At 45.4% G+C, this 26,336-nt stretch overlaps 1 protein-coding gene across 2 annotated transcripts in view; it reads left to right on the top strand.

Moving 5' to 3' along the window:
• Nucleotides 1-1,001: 1,001 nt before the first annotated feature.
• Nucleotides 1,002-26,336, top strand: part of DLG5 (discs large MAGUK scaffold protein 5) — a 172,634-nt gene continuing 147,299 nt past the window's right edge. Inside the window, exon 1 of one of the 2 annotated variants that reach the window (XM_075934726.2) lies at nucleotides 1,002-1,689. In XM_075934726.2, the coding sequence (XP_075790841.2) occupies nucleotides 1,377-1,689 (313 nt within the window). In that variant the 5' untranslated portion in view covers nucleotides 1,002-1,376. The remainder of the gene's footprint in view (nucleotides 1,690-26,336) is intronic. The other variant, XM_075934727.2, reaches the window with a different exon arrangement.

Genomic DNA, 26,336 nt, shown 5'->3' with positions numbered 1-26,336 from the left:
CTCCTGCTCCCTGCCCCTGGCTTGGTGCCTCTAACTGGGGATGTGGAGGAAGGAATGAGTAGTCGACTTGACAACCTGATAAGCCTAGGCTTATTGAGACATCGACTATTCAACTACTCTTACATCCCTAGTATGTTGTTCTCCATCCCCAGGAACTGCTGCCCCAGTCAGAGGGGTGTATGTGTGTGTGTGTGTGTGTCTAGTTCTCCTCCCTAGGAGCTGCTGCCCCAGTCAGAGGGGTGTATGTGTGTGTGTGTGTCTAGTTCTCCTCCCTAGGAGCTGCTGCCCCAGTCAGAGGGGTGTATGTGTGTGTGTGTGTCTAGTTCTCCTCCCTAGGAGCTGCTGCCCCAGTCAGAGGGGTGTATGTGTGTGTGTGTGTGTGTGTCTAGTTCTCCGCCCCAGGAGCTGCTGCCCCAGTCAGAGGGGTGTGTGTGTGTGTGTGTGTGTGTCTAGTTCTCCTCCCTAGGAGCTGCTGCCCCAGTCAGAGGGGTGTATGTGTGTGTGTGTGTGTCTAGTTCTCCGCCCCAGGAGCTGCTGCCCCAGTCAGAGGGGTGTGTGTGTGTGTGTGTGTGTGTGTGTGTGTGTCTAGTTCTCCGCCCCAGGAGCTGCTGCCCCAGTCAGAGGGGTGTGTGTGTGTGTCTAGTTCTCCTCCCTAGGAGCTGCTGCCCCAGTCAGAGGGGTGTGTGTGTGTGTCTCGTTTTTCTTCCCCGGGAGCTAGTGCCCCACTCAGAGAGGGGGGTGAGTGTGTGTCTTGTTCTCCTCCCCAGGCGCTGGTCTCCCAGCCGGGTGTGTGTGTGTTGGGGGGGGTACTTGTCTATTTCTCCCGCCCCCGCAGCTGGGCTCCCGCGGGTGGGGGACTCCTCCCCTCCCGCCCCCGGTTGTGCGCGCCCCGCCCGGGGGAGAGGCCGCAGCCGGCGCCGGGGCCCGCCTCCCCTGCCCGTACATGGGCCGGCGGGGAGGCGCTGATTGGCAGCCGGGCGGAGGCGAGCGCTGCAGCTGCTGCCGCCGCCGCCGGGCTATGGCGGAGGAGGCTGCGGCGGGGAGCAGCCCAGGGGGAGCCACTTAGGCGGGGCGGGCCTGGCCGCATGGGCGGGGGGGCGCGGGCAGGGGCACGGCTGCAGCCCGGGCGCGGGGCGGCCCGCGGCCCCGCGCAACCAACATGGCCGCGGGTGCGAGGCGGCGCGCGGCGCTGAAGCCGCCCGGCCCCCGGCAGCGCCCCGCGGCCCCCGGCCTGTAGCCGTTGGAGCCGCGGCGCGGGAGAGCAGTCGCCCCCCTCAGGAGGCTGGGGCGGCCCCGGGGGGGCAGCAGCCCGGCGCGGGGAGGCGCCGCCTCAGCAGCATCCCGCGGGGCGGGGGAGCGGACGGAGTTGGGCGGCCATGGAGCCCAAGCACAAGGAGCTGCTGGCCCAGTGCCGCCCGAGCCTGGCCCAGGCCATGAGCGAGGTGGACGCGGTGATCGAGCTGCTGGAGGCGGCCGGCGCCCTGAGCCCCCGCGAGCGGCGCGAGCTGGAGGAAGGGGGCGGGGGAGGGGGCGCCGCCGCCAAGGCCGACCTGCTGCTCCAGCTGCTGCTGGCCAAGGAGCGGGACCATTTCCAAGACCTGCGGGTGGCGCTGGAGAAGACGCAGCCTCACCTGCTCGCCATCCTCTACCTGAACGGGGTGGCGGGGGCGCCGCCCGCCGAGACGGCCGGTGAGCGCGGGGCCGCGCGGGGCTTGGGCGGGGGAGCTGGCGCGTGGGGGGGGGCTTGTGTGGAAACCGGCTTCGTCCTGATCCCTTCAAACCAGAGGGGGAGCAGGGTGGGATGGAAGCAAGAGCCCAGCATGGGTCTGCCCCCACCCCGGGCAGTGGTCCCTGCGTCCTGCTCTCCCCCCAGAGAGCTGCCTCCGTCTCTCCATTGTACCCCGAGGGAAGCAGGCGGAGAGAGAGCAAGGGGCTTGCCCTGCAGAGCCGGGACTCACACCCCAAAGCTCAGCCCAGTCCTTGGCCACTAAGTCACCTTGCTAATCTTAACGCGCACTTGTGGAGAGGCCACTCTTAATGAAACGGGGCACACACCTGAGCCTGGATACTGCCAGATCGTTAGGATCAACAGGAGCTGAGTTAGGCACTTAGGGATGCGGGCCCTTGTTCTTCTATTGCTTATGTTTTCTTCGGGCTTTGCTTCGGAGTTTTTGTTCTGCCTTCTTGCTCCCAACCATTTTTCCTGTTTTGGGAAGATGGGCTGCGGCTTGTTCTCAGGTAACTGTAAATGCCGACTTTCAGCCTGTATCTCGCATTACTTTCCCGAAAAAGTGACATAATTACTTCATTCATGCTTTCATTATTACTATTCCTATCTCTGGGAACCTGGGATGAGTGAAGATGAAGCTAACGTTTCCCATAGTGCGGCGTGATTCACTGTTGTTTGTAAATACACTAAAGTTCAAGTCCTTAAACAGTTGAAGTTTTGTGACTAGTTGCAGTTGTGAAGTTACTGTTTCTGTTGCAGATGGATTGAGCTGGGCTGGCCTAGTTAAACACAGGATTTTTTGCGTTTACTGTTTGAGGAGAATGGCAAATATTATGACTACTGGTTCTGGTTGGATCTACATTGTAGTAACTTGTCTGCGTTGGGAAAGAGGAGAGACACAACTGGTGTTGCTCTTCAGCTAGGTAGCAATGAGAATTTTGAGAGTAAACTTCCTCATTTATGAAAACCTGTCAGGACTCTGTTCTATTTTTTTAAATATGAAGTTGGTATTGCTTTTTGAAGTGTTTTGATTCAGCTGTTTCTCTAAGTTAACTACTACAATTGATCTAAATTTCAAGGCTTTATCGTAGATTGGCTTTAAAGAATATGCATTTGTTAGAGTAATGTGCAAGCACTGTTTTATAATGGCTATTAACATTTGGCAATAAGGAAAAAGCTTTTTTACATCAGAGATGGATTTAAAGAGCGACATACCTGTTTACAGTATGGAAACTATCCTTGAGAGGTGCTTCCTGGCTCATGTGAACCATATAATTTTATTAGGAAAATTGATGCAAACCTTTTATTATCAGATTCTTAAATTTGCCTGTTTCACCTACAAAATATTTATGGATGTGCCTTTGTAATATATACTGTGCAGTGGACTTTATTTTTAATTGTCAGCTGTAAGATTCACATGTAGAAAACATGACTTTATTTTACATCCCCATATATTATAACATGATCTCTAATGAACGTGTATCAGGAGTTGACAGGAACAATGGACCTCATGACTTCTTCTATTGCATGTTCTGCTTTGCAGAATAGGACCCATAATATTTTATGTGATTAAATGCTCAGTGTACCATGGTTTGGAAGCTCTATTCAATGAACTGAGGGTGCTGGGCCACTTGAATTCCTGTCGTAAAAAAAAAAAAAAAAGTTTAAAATGGAGTGGATGTTTGCACTCTGTGTGATAATATTGTGTGAATAATCTGAAAGTAAGATTCAGCAAGTGTTAAAATAATGAGATCCCAATGGAGAAGGCATTTGAAGTTAATGGGCAAAATGATTTTCTTTCTGCATGAACTCATGAAGCCAATGTTAGTAAGAATATATCCAGATAGACTTTGTATGTAAAGTGCATTCATATTGACAGGTACTTTTCAGAACACTTTAGTTTTTTATCATAAAAAATTATACCTTTTTAAAATTACACTTTTCATTTAATTGAAACTGAAATTTTTACAAGTTAGTACAGATATTATTGAAGTGACTTAATAATGAAGTGACAGTCATAATGTACCTTAAAATATTAAGGTCCTGATTCTGCCGTATGCTTAACTGTGCATGCCTAAGAATATCAGGGAAGACAGTAGGTCTGTTCCTGCATGAAGATAATTACAGGCAGTCCCCGGGTTACATGGATCCGACTTACATCGGATCCCTACTTACAAACGGGGTGAGGCAACCCCGCACTAGCTGCTTCCCTCCAGCAGACCAGGGAGACGCGGAGCGGCTTTTCTCAGCAGACACCTCAGCTTGAGAATAAAGGACTGAGGGAAGTGAGGTGTGGGAGAATAAAACTGAGCTCTGGAGAAATGTTTGGCTAGAGTTTCCCCTACAATATGTACCAGTTCCGACTTACATACAAATTCAACTTAAGAACAAACCTACAGTCTCTATCTTGTACGGAACCCGGGGACTGCCTGTACTTGCAAACCTTTTTGGAGGATCAGAACCTAAATATTCAGTTGCATATTGAATATACTACAGGAAAGGTGTTAATCTTTAATCACAGCCGCTTGGAAAGGGCATATTTGGGGCCCTATTTAAAATTTTAAAATGATCTTTTTATATTAAGTTGGAAATGAATCTGCTTCATACTTTGCCATTTACGTAGTTGATTTTTTTTGCACTTCTATTCATGTGGACAATGAAAATAGACTACCTGTAATCAGTTTCATGTTCTCATGTAGATTGAGTTGCTGCATTGTTTGGATAGCAAACACTGAAGGGAGCATGGTTTGTATCTGAACAAAAATGTGCAAAATTTTAAAAAGTGAAACTAGTGAAAACAGTTCTATTAATAAGTTTTGTAAAATGCTTATATTTAAAAGTAATGTAAAAACTAGCTGTTGGGACTAAATGAAGTGTCCCTTTAATTCAATCTAAGGTATTTTCCTGAATTAGCTTTTCAAGTTACTATTTAGAGTTGAGTTAATGAAGGAATTTAGGACAAGCACAATTAAATTACAGGCTTGTTTGGCAGAGGCATGATGTATCTTCAGTATACATCTTGAATGCTTGTTGCGGGTTAAAATAATATGCAGCAGACGACTTACATGTAACAAATTTGGAAGGGTCTATTTTTTTTTCTTCAAGAGAGGGTCTTAAACCAGTAATTTACATCAACGTTGATAGACATTCATTTAGACACATGCATTCCACTTGCTGGTGTCAATGAGATTTCTAATCCATTGGTGGATTGCAATGGTTTTTAACCTTTTATTGTTTACAAACCAAAAGTATTTTAAATGGAGGTGCAGATCTTTTTGGAAAACTTAACCGTAGTCTCCAGACCTCCAGGGATCTGCAGAGCACAGGCAGAAAACCTCTGTTCTATGGTAACAGCCTTTTGTGGACCATTGAGACAGTCTGCACACCAGTAAACAACTGTTCTGAATGCTTTAGGGAGAGATTGGGAGTTCTAGCAATTACTAAAGAACTGCTAACATGGATCATGATGGATTTGCTTTACAAAGAGTTTGATTTTCTTTATAGCATTTTCACTAGCTCAATAACTATTCAGATTTGAACCCATGTTGCACACTTAGAGTATGGGAGTGGAAAAAAATTGATTTTAAAACAGATTTTTTTATTCAGATTTTTAAAATCCTCAAAATACTATATTTCTCATTTAAAAACAAGTTACAATTAAATCTCATCACCAACATGCTACACACATAAAAATGAATTAATGGCTCTTCAGATTGCTCCTCTAAAATCCATGATTCTGGACCACTGATACTGCTGGATCAGAGAGTCCTGCCTGGCCAGGTTCAAGGGCTGGGCTCATAGTGGTGAGTGCAGTGCAGGTGGTAGTAGGGTTGCTATGGTGGGGAGAATAGCCCCCACTGAGGCTGGTGGTGAGAGCACAGACCTGCCAACAATGGGACCTGCACTGTGGGGAGTGCAGCTGCACCCAACTGGGAGCAGTGGGGCCAGCAGGTTCTGGTAGCACAGTCCTGGCTGGGCCAGCATAGTGAGGAGCATAGCCCTACTTGGACCAGAGGCAGTGGGGCTGGTATCTGGGAGTACAGCCTGGCCTTGTAGCGAAAGCACAGCCCCAGCTGGAATCAGTGCACTGGGGGGGGCAGAGGACCTGCGGCGGGGAGCAGGGTGGACCTCCCCAGTCCAGAAAACTGTTGTTCAGGACCTCTCAGGTCTTAAGGATGTTGGACCAGGGAGATCCCCTCCCCCCATAGTCTATCCAGCCGTACTACCAGCTCTTGCTTCTTGAAAAATTTGGGCCTTCTGTTTTGCAGCAGATGAGAAAGTAGCACACGGATAGGATTGTTTTTGTTCTGTGCTTATGTGGTGGTGGACCTTGGCCAAGAGCAATAGAGGCACTAGTTAAGGTATTGTCTTAGTGAGACACAATATATAGGAAAGGATGCAGTCAACATAGAAAGGAACAGTGGAGTGGATTGGAAAGAAAAAGGAAGATATTATTCAGCTCACACAAAGCTTTCTACTTCTCTCTCCCTCCCCCCCCCCCCCCCCACTTGTGCCACAGAAAAACTGTCATGGCTTCTGGGTATAAGAGAGACCCTGTCAGGGAATATTTTCAAGAAATTTGTTCTGTGGGTGAAAAACGAGTACATGTCAAGTGTAAGCAGTACAAGAAGTTGATGCAGGGCTTAGTTGCAAGAATGACACATAATAAGGAAAACTGCTTATTGGGAGAAAATGATGTGGATGAAGATGTGGATATGGCTGAATGGATCAACTGATTAGTAGCTTAAATAATCAAAAAATTACAAGGAGTTCAGTGGCACCTTAAAGACTAACAGATTTATTTGGGCATAAGCTTTTGTGGGTAAAAACCCAATGCATCATTCTTCAAGATTCTCTCTGTCTTTTTAGTATAAGTGTGATTTGACAAGTACATTTCCAAGCTGTTTACTGTGTTGGATGTTGCTAGAAAAAAAGTTAAGCTTAGCTAATCCTCATGGCTTGTTTAATTAGTTAACTAGGTTTAGATTCTATCACTCAAGTATATAATGCAGAAAGCTGCTGTAAGATATATCTAGAGTTGCCAGTTGCTACTGGCACTTATTTCATATTACATATATGCCTCTTATTTTGGAACATCATGACCACAGATCATAACGGTGATGCCAAAGCATAACTCAGCTTTTCTAGTAGGGAGGTGAAAGGTTAACTGGCAAGCATCACCATTAAGGGTGTTGCTTACCACTTGTGTTTAACCAGATGGGCTGAAGCAGCTTCCTTCCACCATGGCCACTGTATGTGATGGGCCTGGTGTTTCAACAGCAGGGGCTGCTCCGTCCCCCTTCATAATTGCTTAACCCTCACGTTTAACTGGTTAACCAATTAAACAGGATTTTGCATTCCTATTTTCCAAGGAAGCCCCATTCTATACTTGTTTTCTTAAAAAACCAGAAGTGCTAGTAAGTACCATGGGTCTTACTCCAAAATTACATGTTTTGTTAGTCTATAAAGTGCTACCAGACCATTTGTTCTGTGGTTTGTTTGTTTGTTAACTCTAAGCACCGTCAGTCTTGGTTTTCGTGGTAACTTGTATCAGAGGGGTAGCTGTGTTAGCTTGAATCTGCATAAACAACAAGAAGTCCTGTGACACCTTATAGACTAACAGATTTATTGGACCGTGCATCTGATGAAGTGGGTCTTTGCCCATGAAATTTTATGCTCCAATAAGTCTATACTTCTGGTTGGTAACTTGATTTACATCAACGATTTTTTTTGGCCATTTAAATTAGGGGTGTAAAAGAGCAGTCGATTAGTTGACTCCCTGATAAGCCTAGGCTTATTGGGTAGTCCAGTTGACTACTCACTTTCTACCCCCCCATCAGAGGCAACAAAGGGGCAACAGAGAAGCAGTAGCTGGTGCTTAAAAGCTGATTTCCCCCTCCACCCCCCACAGCACTGTCTCTGTGGTGTGGTGAGGGGGGAAGACAGAGGCAGAGGCGCCGCGATCCTGGACCTGCCCAGCCCGGCTTTGACTACATTTAATGGCAGAGGAGCAGTGGTCAGGGCCCTGGCGTGAGCCAGGACTGCTTCATTCGCAGCTCGTGTTGGGCCCCTGACTTACCACTGCTGTGGCTCTGCCTTTTAAATCCAGTACACGATTAGTCAGTTACCCACTTCTTAATTTGAATCACATTGATTTAAATCAGTCTACCTTGTATGGGTACATATTAATTGTGAATAATAATTGGTTGTAGTGGCCCCTAGAGCTGGAACCAGGTCCATGGTGCGGCTGCTCAATTAGCAGCTGCACAGCCATGCAACTTACAGGGTTCCCCCTGCGCGTCCCCTCCCCCCCACCAAGCCAATTATCAAGCCATGGGTGTGTGGCTTGGCAGTGTGCTTTGGCCCAGCAGCCAGTGGTTTGTGTACTACTGGTTGGGAATCACTGGTCTAGATTGTGCTTGGTTCTGCCGTGAGTGCAGGGGACTGGACTTGAACGATGATCTCTTCCAGTTCTAGTAGTCGATGGTTAATGTACCTCTCAAGATTGGAGAGGCCAATTCAAAGGTCAGGGTAGATGTATCCTTGCTCAGGATGTTAGAGTTTAACTGATTAAACGTTTAACCAATAAGCTAATGCTTATTGGTTAATGGTGTCCGTTACACTCAGCTGGCCCCTGGGAGGCAGCTTCCCTGTGGGCTCTGCAGTATAAAGTAGGGATGTTGTAAATTATTTATTTTAGTAATTGTGTAGCCATAACAATTCTTAGCGTTTACATAGTTACTAAAATGCTCTTCCCCAGAAGAGGGCCCAGCAGCCAGTGTGCTCCTGGTTCCTGGCCCAACGCCTGGAGAGCCCCCTCCTATACCATACTGCTGCCTCTATTAACAGAAGTTTAAAAATCAACACCCCATGCAGACGGACTCTGGCCTGCTGCTCTCCAGTGCTGTCTCTGATACATAGTTAGCAGCTGCTGCTGCCCTGCACTCCTATCTGGGGGTCCAGAGCTGACGGTTGACAGAGGCTGCTCCAGTGTCCCACAGAGCAGATCCTGTTTACGGGGCTCCTGTGGACAAGGGCTGCTGCAGCCTTGCACTCCTGCTTAAGTATCAGAGACAGCACTGGAGAGCAGCAGGCCAGAGTCGGTCTGCACAGGGTGTCAATTTTTAAACTTCTGCTAATAGAGGGAGCAGTATGGTATAGTAGGGGGCTCTCCAGGAGTTGGGCCAGGAGCACACTGGCTACCTCTGATACACGAGTTTTACCATCCCTAATCCTTGTTAGACAATTGATTACAGTAATTTCTTGAAAATGTCAATTTGAAAATCAATCTGATGGTTTTTTTTGGCATTTTAAAGCCATGCCGAACTAGGTGTGCCGGTTGTTTATTTTAAGCAGTTGATAAGTTTCTCTTCCTATATATTTTTTCAAGTTCTTATCTGCCTTTATGAACTTAGACATTTTAATAAAGTACCTGACTTGGCCAAGATACTTTTAATCATGTAGTAGTTGCATATCTTCAAAGTTGTTAAGCTTGTCAGGTTGACGTTTTTCTTTTACTTTACCTGCCAGGCTGGTAAATTCTTGTAACCAACCAACCAACTGCACCATCTGGAAGTTTGCGGCTAATAATAGACTAGAAGTTTTCTGATGCACTTTCAGTACTTGTTGCAGATACTCATCACAGAGCACGTGCTACTGAGTGAGACCTGTATGTAATAGGGCATGAGATGAGCAACACTGAAAGCCAGTAGGATTATTTGTGTAAATAAAATTACACATGTGCTTACGTGTTTGCCGGACTATGTTTGAAATTCCACCATTCTCTCATTTCTGAGTTTGTTTCTAAGGCAGCGGTTCCCAATCTTTTCCAGATGGGGACCCATTTTGACAATTCAGGAAGACTTGGTGAAGGAAGGCAAATCAAAAACGGGGGGAGGAGAGGAGGCAAAGCTACCTGGGGAGACACTTGGCAACCCTTTTGAAGTGTAATGGCGACCCATATTTGGGTCCCAACCCATAGGTTGGGAAACCCTGGGGATGGGGAAAATGTAGTAAACCTAATTTGAAAAATAAATGAAGAAAGTTGCTCGAAGTTGCATCTTAAACTTTTTTTTACTTATCTTTGGGCAGACATCATGTGTTAATCTCTAGTGCAATCTTATGAAGTTCCAAGTCAGTGATGGGGTACGTAGACTAGTGAGTGGGCTGCATGAGTAGCCCTCCATCTCAGTGGGCATTTGAATGCTTAAAATTTGCTTTGGATGTAGAGGGAGCACATGGCTCTGTCAGTGTTGTGTGCAAACAGCATGTACCTCACTTCACGTGCCCTTGCTTCACATGTATATCACTTAGTAATATGGGTAGGAGGAAAAACTACATGGATGAAAATCAGCAGAATCTGGCAACCCTGCGCGTAGGCACTGGTAAACAAAATGTCTTGCAGGCCACATGTAGAAATCTGATGGGCCACAGGTTGCCCACCACTGCTCTAAGTGCATGGAAAATGGAGATTGAATGGAAACTCTCACTGTTTTAGCTTTAGAGGGATGGCACCACCTTAATCCAGTCAATTTAAAAAATAGCTTTTACCCCCTGCCACACAGTGAGTTTTCTACAGATAACTTTCATCCTTTTTATTTTCTTTTAAAATGTCTTTCCACTCCCTTGTTGCTGTTTGATTAGAGTTAATAAGCAGAGGTATTATTTGGGGGCCACTTCTCAGGAGGGTAGTGATGGACCCTGGGACAGAATGATTTTGAAATGACTGATGTCTTCCCCGAAAGGAGGTGAGAGATAGGGAGACCCTGGAGTCCACTGTTCTTTACCCAGAAAGGGAGTGGGGATCAGAGAGCCAGAGAAGCCATCAAATGGGTAAATATGTGGGTGGAAGATTTGAGACTGGCTGAGAGATTTGGGGGGATCGGTAAGAAGGAGGTGGTGAAAGACTCATCTCTTCCCTCCCCCCTCCCTGCCCCAGAAGAGAGGTAGATGGTGAGAAGGAAAGAAGCAACAGATGATGAAAAATTGCACTGTGATAGTGAAGAAGTGGCAAGATAAATTGCTGTAATTTAAATATGGTTGAGTGAAACAATAAACAGGGCATAGAGTTGTTATTCCTTGCAAGTGGAAGGAGTGGTGTATGGGATAGCACAGTGCTTATCCAGTACTTACTAGTCAGATGGAAAAACTCCAGAAACCCTATTGTGGATTTCTTTGCACTATGTAGCTCAGAAGTCATGCAGTTACTCCTTCTGTTTGGTTAGGCAGCATTCAAAAAACACTATTTGGTGGTGGGGACTGAAAGACCTTTGGCTCTACTGCAGTGGTGGGCAACGTGCGGCATATTGTGGTTTCACTTGCGGCCTGCAGGCCTCCTGTCTGCTCCTCTACCCCAGGCATATTTTGTGCACTCGGGCACCGGAGCCGTACATTTCCTACTCCTCTCCTGTTCCTCCCAGCATTTTTGGAGTGCCCTGAGTCTGCTGATTGCCAATACTCTGCAAACGCTGGGAAGGAGCGGGAGGAGTATGAAGTGTGGGTTTCCAGTGCTGGGGGGTGTGTGGGAGGGGAAGGGGGATGGGAGTTCAGGTGGAACACTAGTGGTCTGTAGGTTATCCACCTGTGGCAATATGGGGCCCGCTGAGACAGAGAGCTACTCGTCCAGCCCACTAGTCTTGGTTTCCCATTGCTGCTTGCTGGGTGGTCAGTGAAACTGATCAGGTATTTGCCAGCCAGCTTGGTAGCAGTCTCCTGGTTTCTTGATAGTCTTCAATTCTGAATGCCTGCTCAGATGACACAGATATTTTAGGAGAATCAAGAAGTATGTCCAGAACGGATAACCCCAAACGCAATATCAAGTTGTAGCTGCTTTGAAGTCGTCTCCCAAGCTCAAAGAAGGAAACTTGCTACTTAGTAGTTAGGGTACTATGAAGTAAAAATATAGTTAATAAGATTGAGTGCTTCTTTGCAGCTGGGCATTTTGCTGTGATGCGTATCCAGCAGTGATCATACTAAAATACATAGCAAAAAGTCACTTTATTAAAAAAAAAAAAAAAAAAAAAAAGAGAGAGGGTACCAAATTAGTAAGGGAAATCAGTCACCTGAGGAACTAGGTATGAGGTTTGTGTTGGAAGTCAAGATAACCCTCTTCAATTTTCAGTCACTGATCTAGCTATTAGAATGTTTTCACTATTGGTTACATTTTGTTTCTATGTGGCCTCTCCTGCAGACTTACCAGGACTCTGTCAGGTGACTCATTCCAAAGGTATCAGACTATAGTTCCAGTCCCCTAGACTCAATGGAGAACAGAATGAGCTTAAAACCAGCCACTGGATGTACTGGTTAAATTCTAGTGATGTCAGCTCACTGGGTTTTGCAGCTGGAACTCTTGAGTATTCTTTTCTCTTGAATGTTTGGTCTGACCTCTGCTCTGTTGTCAGCCTTAATCTCCCTTCCTTTCCTACCCTCCCATCCCAGTTTCCCTCTTCCCTTTACAATGATTAATCTTTCTACACACTGATCTAATATGTCATTAATCCTGACCATTTCCTTGTATGTTGTACTCCTCTTTCTCCTTCCTTCTTACACCTGTAATATTGTAAGCTGCAGGGCATATGGATTGTCTCTTCCTGTATGTCCACAGTACCTACCACAATTTGCTGCTAAAGTAAAATAGTAATTGGTTGCCAAGTTTTTCTCTAAGAGCTCTCTTGATAAGTTCTGTGAATGCTTATTTTGAATCCTTTCTTTGTAAAGATTTTGTGCAGTATTGCTGATAAAACTTACTGGGATAACTATTTTTGACATTAGTAATGAAAGCTACAATAATTCAGAAGCAACATTATTTTAGGCTCCTCTGGGATTTTCCATGGTGACTAATCATCATTTGGAAGCATGAGCTGACCCACTTCTCAAAATCAAAATACCGTTGGCAGGTTGAAGGTTTTGTTTTTTGGTAAATGGCTTCGATAATTATCCTGAATCTTTCTGATGTAGGGGCGAGGAAGTAGGCAAGTTTGTGCTCATTGAGACAGGACAGTGCTCTTCCTTTCTCTCACGCTTTCCCTCCCCTCTTCCCCCTTCCCTCCCAAGCCCTCTAGTAACTGGAAGAGGGCAGTGGGGGGAGTGGGGAAGGGAGGGGTTAATTCCTGAAAACCACAGCTGTGTTGGAAGCTAGAGCTATTTTGTACAAAAGCCTGGTGGATCTAAACTTTTCCTAAGCCTAATGGCAGTTGCTATTTTAAACGGATCCCAGGTCCCACCCTAGGGTGGCAGCTTTGTTAATGCTAGTCCTTCTCAGCATCAGCGTCATGATGGGAATTCCCACAAGTTGGAGGGTGGCTTACAGTGTTGTGGAAATACAGGCAGTCCCCGAGTTACGCGGATCCGACTTATGTCGGATCCGCATTTACGAACGGGGCTTTTCTCGCCCCGGAGGACGGGAGCGGCGGGACGCCCAGATGAGCCGTGGTCCCACCGCCCGCATCCTCAGGGGTGAGAAAAGCTGCTCCCCGTCTCCCTGGTCTGCTGGGGGGGGGGGGGGGCGGGAGGGCGCAGCTAGTGCCCCCTGCCCCCCAGCAGACCAGGCTTTTCTGCCCATGACGCCTGGGGTAGAGCAGCTGGGGCGCTGCTGGGCTGGTCCCACAGCGCCGCTCCTCAGCGCTACTGGACCAACCCGGCAGCACCCCAGCTGCTCTGCCTCAGGCATCCCCAAGTCAGCCGCTGCTGAAACTGACCAGCGGCTGACTACAGGTAGCCCGAGGCAGAGTTGCTCTGCCCCTGGCTTCCTGGAATCAGCCGCTGATCAGTTTCAGCAGCAGCTGACTTGGGGACGCCTGGGGTTCTTAAGTTGAATGTGTATGTAAGTCAGAACTGGCATCCAGATTCAGCTGCTGTTGAAACTGATCAGTTTCAGCAGCGGCTGAATCTGGATGCCAGTTCCGACTTACATACACATTCAACTTAAGAACAAACCTACAGTCCCTATCTTGTACGTAACCCGGGGACTGCCTGTAGTCATCTGTATGCTTGGAGCTTGGTCCCTGAAAAGGCACGTGTTTAGAAATGGGAACAAGTTGGCCACAGACGTCAGAGCCAGCAGCTTCTCTCATTCCTGCACCTCTTCCTCCATATTGCAGAATTCGGGAGTGGGGAGGGCAGGGGGCCTATAGCAGGGGTGGAAGTTCTTGCAGGCTTGGTCTCCACTTGTAAAGGCACGTTTAAAGTGTAAGCAAAGGATAATTTATTGCATTTGAAAGGTCCTTTCCATTTCATACATTTAAATTATGAATTTTAAAACAAATTCTGCTGTAACTCACTCTTGTGGAGTATAATTGGCTTCCTCCTGATAATTCTGATAGTATTAGAAAATCTTGAATTGTTTTTGAAAATTCAGCTGATAGGACATAATGTCTTATTTCAAATCAGCTCTAACTCAGCCTACGTATAACTATGCCTGTAGCTAGGGAAACAAAGCAGGGGAGAGTGTCAAGACAATACAGATGTCTGTTGGAGGGATGGCAGCGGGAGAGCTTTTGGGGTCACAAGCTGACAAATTTTGATATACCTGGTGTAAGTTGTCACTTGTCGAGTAGCCACTTGACTAGTTGCTACCCCACCTTCTCCCTGCCTCTATCAGAGGGGCAGCAAGGGGGGTGAGGAGCAGGAGCTGGTGCTGGGGTGAAACTGGCTTTAAGCTGGTCTCCCCAGAATCGTCTCCGCAGGGGAGCAGGGGAAGCAGAGGCACAGCAGGGAAACAGCGCTAGCGGGGGCTGCTGTAGTCCCTGCTGCTGCCAGCACTTCTGCTTTTGAAATGTACAAGAGTGCTCCGGACTCTTGTACATTTCAAAAGCAGAAGTGCTACAGGGAGCATAGGGTGAGTGGGGAATCAAGCAGTCCCTGTTCGCCCTGTACTCTCTGCGGCACCCCCCGCCCCCCTCCTTGCTGCCTCTGAGAGGCAGGATAGGAGCTGGTGTCCGGGGGGGACCAGCTTAAAAGCCAGTCTCCTCCCCCCAGCCCCATGAAGCAGCCCCTGTTTGTGGTGGCCAGGTGCTACTCAAACAGTAGCCCCTGTCCATGGCTAGCCCTGGCCCCTGTGTTTGCCTCGAACAAGGGCTGCTGGACTCAGTGTGAGCTGGGGCCGAGCAGTCCTGGCTCTTAGGATATTTAAAATGCAGAGCATCAGTGCAGGTGGCTCTGGAGTCTGTTCTTGGAGCTACCTCTGCTGTGGGTCTGCACAGCAGCACTTATTGATTAATTGTATAGTGATAGAGATTGTATTGACTATATGGTTAGCCAGATCATTGCATTTTAACATCCTTATTTCCCTAGTTGCTTCTGTTCTCTTGAGTTAGCTTTCTTTCTATGTTTTGCCTGTCATTCACCTGTGTCTTTTTTCCTATGTACAGCTTTCTTCCCCCATTATTTGTAAATCTTCCAGTTTTCCTATTGATGAAATAAAAATGAAAGTCCTTATAAATCAGTAATTATATAAACATGAATTTGCCATTTGTCTTTGCACTCTTGGAGTGCTGGTCTCATGGTTGTCATTCCAGGTCCCCTTTCCTTCCAACTTCTCAAAGAAAAAGGGGCAGGGCCATATGTCAGTGACTTTTTCTAAACGGAGCTTGATAGGATGTACACAGATTACCGTCTCTTCTTTCTCTCTCCTCCCTCTGCCCTGCCCGGATTCTGGTTCCTTAGTGAGGTAAAAGCCTTTTTGGAAGAGTAATTGAAAAACACCAAGTGAATGAAAAGGTTAACAAAACTCAAAATCAGGATAGGAGAGAGAGGCTATTTGACAACTTGATCCTACAGAATTAAATGTTGTCTTAAAGCTGATGTGCAAAGAACGGTGGTGGGGATCAGTTTGGTTGTATGCCTTTTTTCTTGCTGCTTGCTTCTAGGGTTGTTGAAGGCGTGAAGCTTTTACTGTTGTAAATCCATTTGTTTACCTTAAAATATCAGGAATGTCTAAGCTGGTCTTCACTCTTGGACATTTTGTCTACGTCTACACTGCTGCACTATTTCGGGAATAGTTATTCCACATCTTTTGAGCATGCCCGTTATTTTGAAATATAGCGGGCATGCTTTTCCGACGTCACTAAACCTCATTCCACACGGTGTAAGGGACATTTCGGAATAGCAGTTTATTTTGAAATAAGTGCTGTGTAGACGGTGACAAATTTTGAAATAAGCTATGCAACTTGCATAGTTCAAATTGCGTACCTTATATCAAGTTATGGGGTGCAGTGTAGATGCACCCTTTTTGGGAGGACTGGTGTAGTTTGGGGAGCTTGCTCAGCCCTTAATTGAAGAAGCCGGGCATGTTTAATCTAATAGATTGGTTCTTTCAACTGCTTATAGGGCATTTGACTTGGATAAGAGTGGTTAAAATATATAAACAAACCAAAGCTTTAACAAAAACATTTTCTATCTCAACTGCTTGATATGGGTAGTGTTATAATTTAGTTCTCCAATTGCCAGAGTAAACAAGGTAGACAAGACCAGAACTTTGTGTGTTTTTTGTTAAGGATGGTGTTTCTTTTTTAATTTGAATCACTCTTCTCTTTGAGAGGAAAGAAGCATTTAGGAAGAAAAGACTTCTAGAGTTGTTCAACTTCGCTGATTCTTTTTAAGAGCAAAGATATTTTTATTTTAAATAGTCCTGATTTTGTGTGAGTAAATATATTTAAAAAAAATTCTGCCAGTGACTGAAGACAGCATTGGCTACCTAGTTTTTTTTGGGGTGGGGGTGGGGGGGGGGGTGTCATTTACAGTTATGCTACAGCAGCCAGCATGGTTTCTTTCTCTCTCTGCACAAGCATCTTTGATGTTGGCTGGAACATGCATATTTCTGAAACTGTGGCAGAGGAGGAGTGGATATCTTGTTTTGAGTATATCTGGCCAAAATTATAGCTCTTTTGTGGATTTGGGTACTTACTGTTTTGGGGTAAAAAAACAGAATTCCAGAAATTAAGGGTCTGGGACTGTTTCTTCAATCCTTAATTAGGCAAAAATCTCATTTGTATCTGAGACGTTGACTTGAGTTTGCGCTATAGGATTAAGCCCCAAGTTATATGCTGTGGTTTATTTTCCAAATTATAGGCCTTGAAAATATCTAGGTCAGTGTTTTTAAGATGTACAGCATTATCTCACAATCCATGCTTATTCTGTTGTTTCATGAACCTCATTGAGCTTTTTGGCATCTCTGCAGCCGTCTGGAATATTTTGTTCTGCGGTATAGATGAAAATGACAGACACAGCAATGTTTTGACTGAGAGGGAGAATGCTGGTTGATAATGGTAGGAAGCAGTGTCATGTTTTCAGGTCAAAGATTTCCACTTAAATCCATGGTATTTAAAATACTCTCTTTTTGTTGTTTGTTGATTGACCTTTTGCATTCTTTAGGGCAAACAAGTTTGTTAGGGGTCCTTTTGTATTGAGAATTGTTCAGATGAAACCTAAAATATGAATCCATCTTTCTGTGATGGCTCCTTCCTTCTGTACATGTGAGAAATGGTTTGTGCAATGTTCCAGATGGCTGTCTCCCCCACTCCTCCCTTTTACCCAGGTCTTAACTGCCAGTTCATCTTAGATCCAGAGGTATGCTCTCCAAGTATTATGAAAAGAGCATGGATGTTGAAAAACCCGATGATAACATACACTTATCTCCAATACACATAAGGCTCTTTATTTTCTTTTTTATCAGGATGCCAGTAAGACAGTTGTGGAGCGGTCAAGACCATTACTAAAATGTTACCTGTCGGTACTGAACACAATATTTTTCCTACCTGCATTGTATTGTATGTTTCATAAGGAGATAGATTATATAGGAAGGAGTGTGTGGGAAAGTTCTCCAAATTTTCTTTCTCTCAAAAAAAAGTAGCACTTTAAAGACTAACAAGATAGTTTATATAGCTTTTCTGGGGCAGACCCACTTGTTCAGATCATATTCTGAAAGTGAATTGACATGACCGTATATAACGAAGGAATACAATGAAGAAAGTAAACAAATGATGTACTGATAGATGAAATATTAGAAACTAATAAACTATCTTCTCAGTCTTTAAAGTGCTACATATTTTTTCCGTTTGTTTTACCAAGATGAGACTAACGTGGCTACCTCTCTATAAAATTTTCTCTGTATGTATGTGACAGTTATTGTGTTTACTTTAAAAAAAACAAAACCAAAACTATATATATGTTTGTATTTCTCATGGGCATGTGAGTTCATATCTGAGGCTTTGAGTAGTATAGTGGATCTTTGAATCTATCTGATTACATGGGTGGTTTTATGTATTTAAAAAACCTTGGCAGTAAGGGGCACCAAGTAATATGCACTTGAGCTGAAAGTGAGATTTTAATGTACTTCTTCCTTTTGAGAGCAATGGATTGTTTTATGCACTGTAGAAATGACTTCAACCAAGTATTTTAAAACTCATGACATTTACTTAAACATGTTCATACAAGAGAGAATTTTAAAAGAAATCAAATGTTGTATGGGAACAAATAGTCAATTCATCACTGGGGGGAGCGGAGCAGAGTGGAGGAAAAAACTAAGGATCACTGAATAGACTTATATTATCTATGATGTGTAATGCTTAGTAATATAGTACAATGAGAGGGTTTTTTTTGGGGGGGGATGATATATAAGTCAAACATTGATATGTATTTACTGCAATTTACATCTCTTTAGCAATAATCAGCATGGCCTAGTGTTTTGAGTGTGCAATGTGCTCTGTGTCTTAGCACATAATAAGATTAGTAAAAAAAATTTCAGTCACTTTTTTGAGAAAATTGTGCGTCTGACGATTTACCTTTCACAGCATTATTACTACTTTTGCATAAATGCGTCTGAATTTTTTTAAATCAGAAAACTGGAAAGAATTTTTTTCTGTTGGAGATTTTCAGTGAAATTGCAGTGAAAATTAATTTCTCTTTTGTTGGGAAATATATGCCACAATTAGCTTCATAAGAGTGGTAGACCTTCTCGTGAGCATTTTAATCGTTCTGTCCCAATTAAGAATGAGAGAGTGGAAAAGCAACTGTTTTCATGACATGAATTCATTTAACATGGTTTCATTTGGATGTGATACTTCCATATTATGTTACTTCAGAATGTCTTTTTATCTAAAGTGTCCTGTTTTTATACCACCTGATATATTTTATCTTTGATGTCAATATTAAATATTAGAAAATATTTCTGAAAGATCATGAACTGGGATTACCTGCTTAGTTTCTCTTTCACTTCACCAGCCAAAATCAGACGACTTAAGGTTCAGTTTCTGTTACTGGTGTGAGAAGCACCTACGCCAGGGATGGGCAATAATTTTTGGTGGGGGGGGAGCCCACGCCAAGATTTTGAAAAGTGGTCAAGGGCTACATTAAACTGTAGAGGAGATGCAGGGTCTAGGATGGGGGTTGGATGTAGAAGGGTGAATGGGGTAAGGGACTGGGGTACAGGAGATGGTGTAAGGTCTGACAGGGAATTTGGGTGAGGAAGGGGGTTGTGACCTGTGACAAGAGGATACAGAGGGTTTGGATAGTGACCTGGGGGAGGGAGTTGGGATGCAGAAGGGGCTAGGGTGCCAGAGGCAGGCTTTGGCTGGGAGGCACTTAGGTAAGTGTCTCCTGGCCAGCAGCCCTGCAGCACCAACAAGGCAGGCTAGACTCCCTGCATGTTGCAACCCCAGACTGCTTGAAACTGCAGGCTGCTCCCTCAACTTGGCTCTCCGCTCTGGGGGGTGAGGGGGAAGAGGCTTGTGTTGCCCCCAGCCAGTCTCTTAGCTCCTATTGGCTGTTTCCAGCAAATAGGAACAGAGGATGGGGGCATGAAGATGATACAAAGCCTCCCTATGCCTGCAGAGCAGAGACTTGCACAGACTTCAGTTTAAACTGTGGCAGCTGCATGCCTGAGAGTCGCAGCAGGGTGTGGTCTGTGGGCCGGATCCAGTGACTGTGGGCCGGATTTGGCCCCTGGGCTGTATTTTATTCAGCCCTGACCTACGCAGTGCAGAGATGGTATCTCTATGCAAGCTCTCTTGCAATGCTGGTGGCAATATCTTGTTTCATAGAAGAAATGACCTTTGGATTTGGATATATGTAAAAAAAAAAAAAATCTTGTCTGATCTGGCTGCAAGGAGAACCCTGCAGCAAAAATTTGATTCTCCTAGCATCGCTGTTGTATGCCACGTCCTCTGCTAGCACAGCTTCTGGCAAAGTGGCTGCAAAGTCATCATTGAGTTAGCAAATGTTTTCACGCAGTTCTGCAAGCTCTCAATCTTTTTTTCATCTTTAATGCACGTCTCTTTGAGCAACTGTTAATCAAAATAACAGTTTTAAAAAGAGTGTAGAGAAACATGTGGGTTTTGTTTTGTGGGGTGTTCGTTTGAGGGGTGAATGGGGGAAGACTCCCACAAGTGAATAGTTTGAAGTGTGCAAACAGACGTAATGTGTAAAGGGAGGTTAATTTCAAACACGAATAGGGGCTGAGCTTGTCTAGCAAGAGAGCTGCATGGGAATGGGATCAAAACCAGAAAAAAAGGCCATTTGACGGCCATTTGGCATCAATCCCATGCACGTTTGTTGACTTCAGACAAGAGGGAGAAAACTGCCTACTTACTGCAGTGACTAGAGTGCAGTAGATGTTTATGAAAGAGCCTTATGAGTTCATAAAGCCCATTCCCATACAGTTGCATTATTAGGGGTTTTTTCACTCAACTTCTGCATTTACACAAAACCCAAGATGATCAAAGAAAGCCAGTGTTACATTGACAGCATCCCTACAGCCTATGAAGTCATGTTTTGTTGATTTAGACATTTGAGTGCTTCCCCCAGCCTGAAAGCTGCATGATGTTTTAGTGGGCTTAACTGGTTTTGCATCATCCATCTAACTCCAACCGTAACATTGTCAGTTTGGCCTGTGAAGAGATAATTAAGTAAGTTGGGGCAGGGAGAGGTTATGAGAAACGTATGTGCATTCCATGCTGTAGGGAGATGCTACCTTGCTTATTAATGCATTATAACATATCCATCCTGCCACCAGTATGGAAATAACTTTTATGAATCATTCTGTATTACAGGTTGGGACTCACCTGGTCCTGCACTTCAGGACCTCCCCCGTCCCAAACAAGGGAGTCTGCCAGACCAAGGGCCTTTGCTATTGCCCCTCCCTCTCCAGCTTGCTGACCTCCCCTGCCTCTGGGCAGCTGACTCTAACCAGCCAGTGGCCTCTTCACTGCCAGCCTGGGCTGCTGCAGGTGCCCACCCCTGGGCTTTCTGGTCCAGGGACATCGTGAACCAGAAAGTCCTGGTTTAGGGAGGTATAACTTGTAGTCAAGTTCCCTGTATTGTTATGAGATGGGGTCACAAATAGAGTCGAGGCAAAACATTTTGTTAGCATTTTTGGAAAATTAATTGTTCAGCTTCAGGTGACAAACTTTTGCACATAGCTTTGGCCAAACAAATATGAGGCTTTTTTTCAGAAAAGACAAAATAATGGGTTTGAAAATTTTCTGAATTTGCAAAATGCTTAGTTTTTAAAATAAATGTTGATTCAAATTGACACTTAATTCTGAAAATGTTGATTTGAATGGACCACGATGAAGGTTTTTTGTTCATTTTGGTGAGGAAAAAAACCTAAGTGTTTGTTTGAATTGTTTGTTTTTGCTACTGAACCAAAAAATTGAATTATTCATTCAGCTGCAGTCATCGATATGTTTTGGAATGGGTACAAAAACCATTTAGACCGTGGAAGTCCAGCGATGAAATCTTGATATCAGTTGTTCTAATCGTACCTAGTACTGGGTAGGATTCTAGTACTTCTAACAAGGAATCTTATTTTAGTATGAAAGATTTCTGGTATTCCCTTGTCAGGATCTGATTCAGGAAAGCATTTAAAATGAAATCACTAGGATTTAGTGACATGCTTAAATTAAGCACTCTTCCTGAAAGTGTTCTCCAGTCACTTTGTTTTTCTTTGCTTTCTATTTTCTCATTGTCAAGATGACTTTTTCAAGTAGTAACAGGGTTTGTTGTGCAGATGTCATCTTAGCTTCCTTGATTTAAATCTCCATAAAGACATAGTGCTTCAGGCTTGCCAAAGAGTTCTTCCTTAGATCAACTCTGGGGATCCTTGGTGGCAGGAAACCTCTTGTAGCATTGACTGTTTAATTTTAATAAAATGAAAATATCGGATGAAGTTTTTTGTAACTCAAAAAATGCCCCAGATTCCCATCTGTAAAATAGGAGTACTATTGCTTTGTCTCAAATGGATGTGAAAATAGATTCATTGCTTCGTAAAGATTAGTCAGTACAGTAAATAGTGCCTTTGAAAGGCCTGCAGGATTTTAATTAAAATGCACCCTCTCATCTTTGATTGTTCCCAGATTTAGCAGTCAGGGCCAAAGCAGAGTCTCCAGGTGCCTAAGTCTTAACTAGTATTTACTAGTCACTTGTTTTAGGTACCACCCTTCGGACAGGCACCCCAATATGCTTTACAATGAGAGTGAAGAAAATGCAGAGAAAACACTGAAATATGTAAAAATGGTTGAACCCACATTTCTGTACTTGAGTAATCTTGTTAAATGGGGAGCAAAGAAGTTAAAAGGTATGTGAGGACCTGCCATTTCTAGGACAGGTAATATGTTTTTCATTTGATATCTTTACATGAACAATAGCTGTAATGTTCCTAACTCAGGTCATGAAACATATTAACTGTGCAGATAAATGTGCATTAGCCATTTACTTTCAGAAGTCTAATGATTTGTAGATGGAAGGTTTGGAACATGAATGTCATTGTAAATCATAGAACATGATACCTGTGTGAGAGATGGTGCTGTTCTTAAATGTCTGCATGTATATCCAGAATAATGCATCTCAGGCCTTTTAAAAAAAAAAAAGGCATTTATTTGATTTGAACTTTTCATAGATGCCTGAGGAAATAGAGCATGTGTTATTAAGAAGTACTAATGCGAAGGTTGTTCATGGGTCATAGCGTAGAGCTACTGAGCTGTGGGCTATGTGTAAAATGTCTTTAACTAATAATTTTCACTAGCTGATGATCACGTGTATTGTGAAATTGTAACAAAACGTTATTTTTCTAACTAGGCTTTTGCATCCAAGTAGTGGTTGAATATCTAAATATTTTCAGCTTTGTTCTTTTGGCAAGGGATTTCTGATAGTGGCAAAAGAATTTGTCTAGCTTTTTGTACATATAAGGAACATGAATGATATGAGTGGATTAATCTAGTCTCTTCCCTCCTACCCCGACCCTCTCCCGCAATATTTTTTTATGAGGAGTCTCAGCTTGTCATAAGTACTTGGGCCTGAGGTGTCCACTGAAATTACTAAAAGTTTAATAGTGTTTTAGAAATATTGCCATCTTATTTAAACTTTCAAACTTTAATTTTAAAAACAAGCAGATATTCCTACTGTTTTAAACTCTGATTTGGGAGAAGCCAGAGCAAATATTTATAAACTTGACCACTTACTTCAGGGGGATTTTTATTAGGAGTGAACTGTCTTGGCCAAAATAACAAAATTGTCCCTTGTTGGCTCATGTCAGGAACAGAGTTCAAAAGGTATCATTTTAATGTTTTGGGAGTTGATATAGGTGAGTTCAACAGAGATGTGAAGGTGTACATAGTAAATCCTCATGCTTACATGCAGCTTCCCTCCCCACAGGCAGCAACGCAGAGGGGTAGGGAGACGCAGGGGGACAGGAGCCGCTGCCTCCCAGTGAGCACTGGCTCCATCCTGCCAACTCTCTGTGTGTAAACGTGTAACTGCTGATTCTTTTTGTGAAGATGTATCCACTTAAAATGTAACACATTTTAACAGCTCTAGCCTTGATCATGTATCAGTATGCCTTCCTGTTTCTGGACAGATGTGACACTAGTGTAGTCTTTTCCAACTTATTTGTGCATCCTCAATTGTTTCATTATAGTTGGAGTGGGTAGCACTGCCTATAGCAGGGGTTCCCGAACTTTTTGACACAGGGACCAGTAAATCCATTCACGAACTTTTGGAGGACTGATAACGTTCATTTGCATATTCATTAATCAAATGATGAATATTCAAATTGTTTCTGGTCCTCTCAAAACCCCCAGTGCCAGCTTTAGCAAAGCTTTTGATATGGTCACCCACAATATTCTTGCCAGTAAGTTAAGGAATATGGATTGGATAAATGGACTGCAAGACAGACAGAAGGCTGGTTAGACCAGGGTTTCCCAAACTTTTTACTTTAGTTGGAACCCTTTTTTGCAGCCCAAAAATATAAACACATAAACAAACTGAGAAAATACAAGACATATAACATTAGTTAAGTGTGTGGTTTTTTTTTAATTTTTATTTTTATTTAATCATTACTGGATGTATCAGTTTCTAGTTTTGAACTGCCTGGCTGGTAAATGTCCTTAGGCTGCATGAGTGTGTCTGACGCTTCTCCCCCCAGTCTCCCTTGGCCAGCTCCGCTGTCCGCGTCCAACCCTCCTTTCGGCAGCTGCTTCTCTTCCCCCCCCCCCCACCCCCACCCACATCTTCCCTGGCCAGCTCCCTGTCCCCAATCTCGTGCCTTCCCCCCCCCCCCCGGCAGCCCTGCTTCCACCGGCCCCCCCAATCTTCCCAGCCCGCCCTGATTCCCTAGTCCAGTGCTGCTTCCGGTGGCTGGCTCTCCCCTCCTCCTTCTTCCTTCCCTCCCCCCACCTCCCCTAGCTTGGACTCTGCCAGGAGCCGGAACATCCAGCTGCAGACTCTCTGCCCAGGCTGGCAGAGGGCTTGGGGGACCCGGCACCACACGGGCACTCTGGAAGCGCAGAACACCCCGGCAACCACTCTGAGGCCCTGTAGTTTTTTCCTGCGGCCCGGTACCGGGCTGCAGCCCATAGTTTGGGAAATGCTGGCCTAGTGAGATTGCGGAATCTCCATCACTGGAGATACTTAAGACAGACACCTGTCAGGGATGAGCTAGGGCAACTCAACTTTGGAAGCCCCAGGGGCCACACTGATACTTACAGAACATGCTGAGAGTGTCAACTTAACTGTGGTTGCATGTGCAAGCAAATATATACAAATAGCTTCTCTCATACTGACAGGCATGAATACAAAGATTAAGGCAAGACTACACAACACACAGGCCCCATTTAAGTCAGTTCTGGTGATATTAATAAAATTCAATATTTACCTGATTTCTACCCATGTGACAGCACTTTTAATGAGCAATGACAGTCCAAGAATTTAACTACTAAAACGCATATTTACAGAAGGTCATTACACTGACTACTTTTTTGTTTCGGCTCCCACTCGCCGGCCATGTGTTGATGCCTACATAAACCCAAACTACACCATGAGGCACAAACAAACTGGCCGTGGGCAGCATACCAAGTTATTAATAAATATTTTATCAACTTTTACCTTTTCTCTCTGCTGCCATCTCTCCTCTCCTTGCTCCATCATCTCCCCTGGTGCCTGCTGCTCCCCAACTCCTCACCCTCTTCTGCTGTTCTGACTCCTACCCTTCTCACTGCCCTCAGCCCTCCTGCGACCTGCCCCCCTCCACCAGCCCTTCTCCCCCCCTGTGCCCACTCCTCTAGTAGCCCCACTCTGATCAAGTGAGCTACCTTTCTTCTAACACCTCCCTCTACACACCTACCCTGCCTCTCTCCTCTGGTGCTGGTCCCTCCCCTGCAGGTGTCTGCCCTTCTGCTTCACCCCAGAATCCCCTGGCACCTGCACCTTCCCTTAGCCTTGCCCCCTCCTTGAGCCTCCCCCTTCTCTTACTGCCCCTGCCCCCTTTGTCCTCTTTTTCCCTGATACCCACCCCCTCACCACTCTGTCCCATTGCCCTCCTGCCCCTCACATATGACTTGCTCCATCCTGGCCATCCTCATGCCCACCCCTTCTTTCAAGCCATCTCCCAGCACCACCTTCTCCAGCCCCCAATGCCCTTCCCCTCTCCTAGCCTCTCCCAGAATCACCCTGTCCCTTCTCCCACTGACACCTCCCCTCCTGCCCGTTCCATTGTCTGCACTTGGCCCCCTGGCATTTGTCTCTCTCCTGCACCTTGTCCCTTGGTACCTTCCGCTCCCCCTGCCCAAGCCGCTGCTCCCTCACCGCCTCCTCTCCTTCCCCCTGCCTCTACCCAAGCCTGCTGCCGCCCCTTTCTCTCCCCTCCCCTCCCCTCCCCTCCCCTCCTTGCTGCCACCGCACAAGCCCATTCCCTACCTTCTGCCTTCCACGTTGCGGGGATGGAGGCCGCGCTCAGGCCCCGGAGGCTGAACCCGGAGCCAGCGTGGCCCCGCCACGTGCCTCCGAAGAGTTTTAAAACCCCGTGCCGTGATGTCACATCACGCCAGGGGGTCCTCCCCACCCATGTGCAACACCGCGCATGGGCAGCAGCAGGCGGTGAGGAGGAGCTGCACATGGCAGGGATGCTCTGGGGCCGCAGGGGGAGACGCTTTGGGGGCGGGATGGGAGGACGCGGAGGGGGGTCCGGGCCCTGGTCTAGGCAGAGCCGGGGGAGAGACCCAGCTGCACATATTGGTGGAGCAGGGCCCGATTCGATCGAATCGGCCTAAGGCTGGCCCTGCTGGCAGCCTCCAGGCATGCTGAGGCCCGGTATTTTTTTCCCGTGGTCTGGTACTGGGCT

This window comes from Pelodiscus sinensis, chromosome 8 (assembly GCF_052426305.1).
Source record: "Pelodiscus sinensis isolate ZL-2025 chromosome 8, ASM5242630v1, whole genome shotgun sequence".
Lineage (NCBI taxonomy): Eukaryota > Metazoa > Chordata > Testudines > Trionychidae > Pelodiscus > Pelodiscus sinensis.
This window is presented reverse-complemented; position numbering and strand designations above follow the sequence as displayed.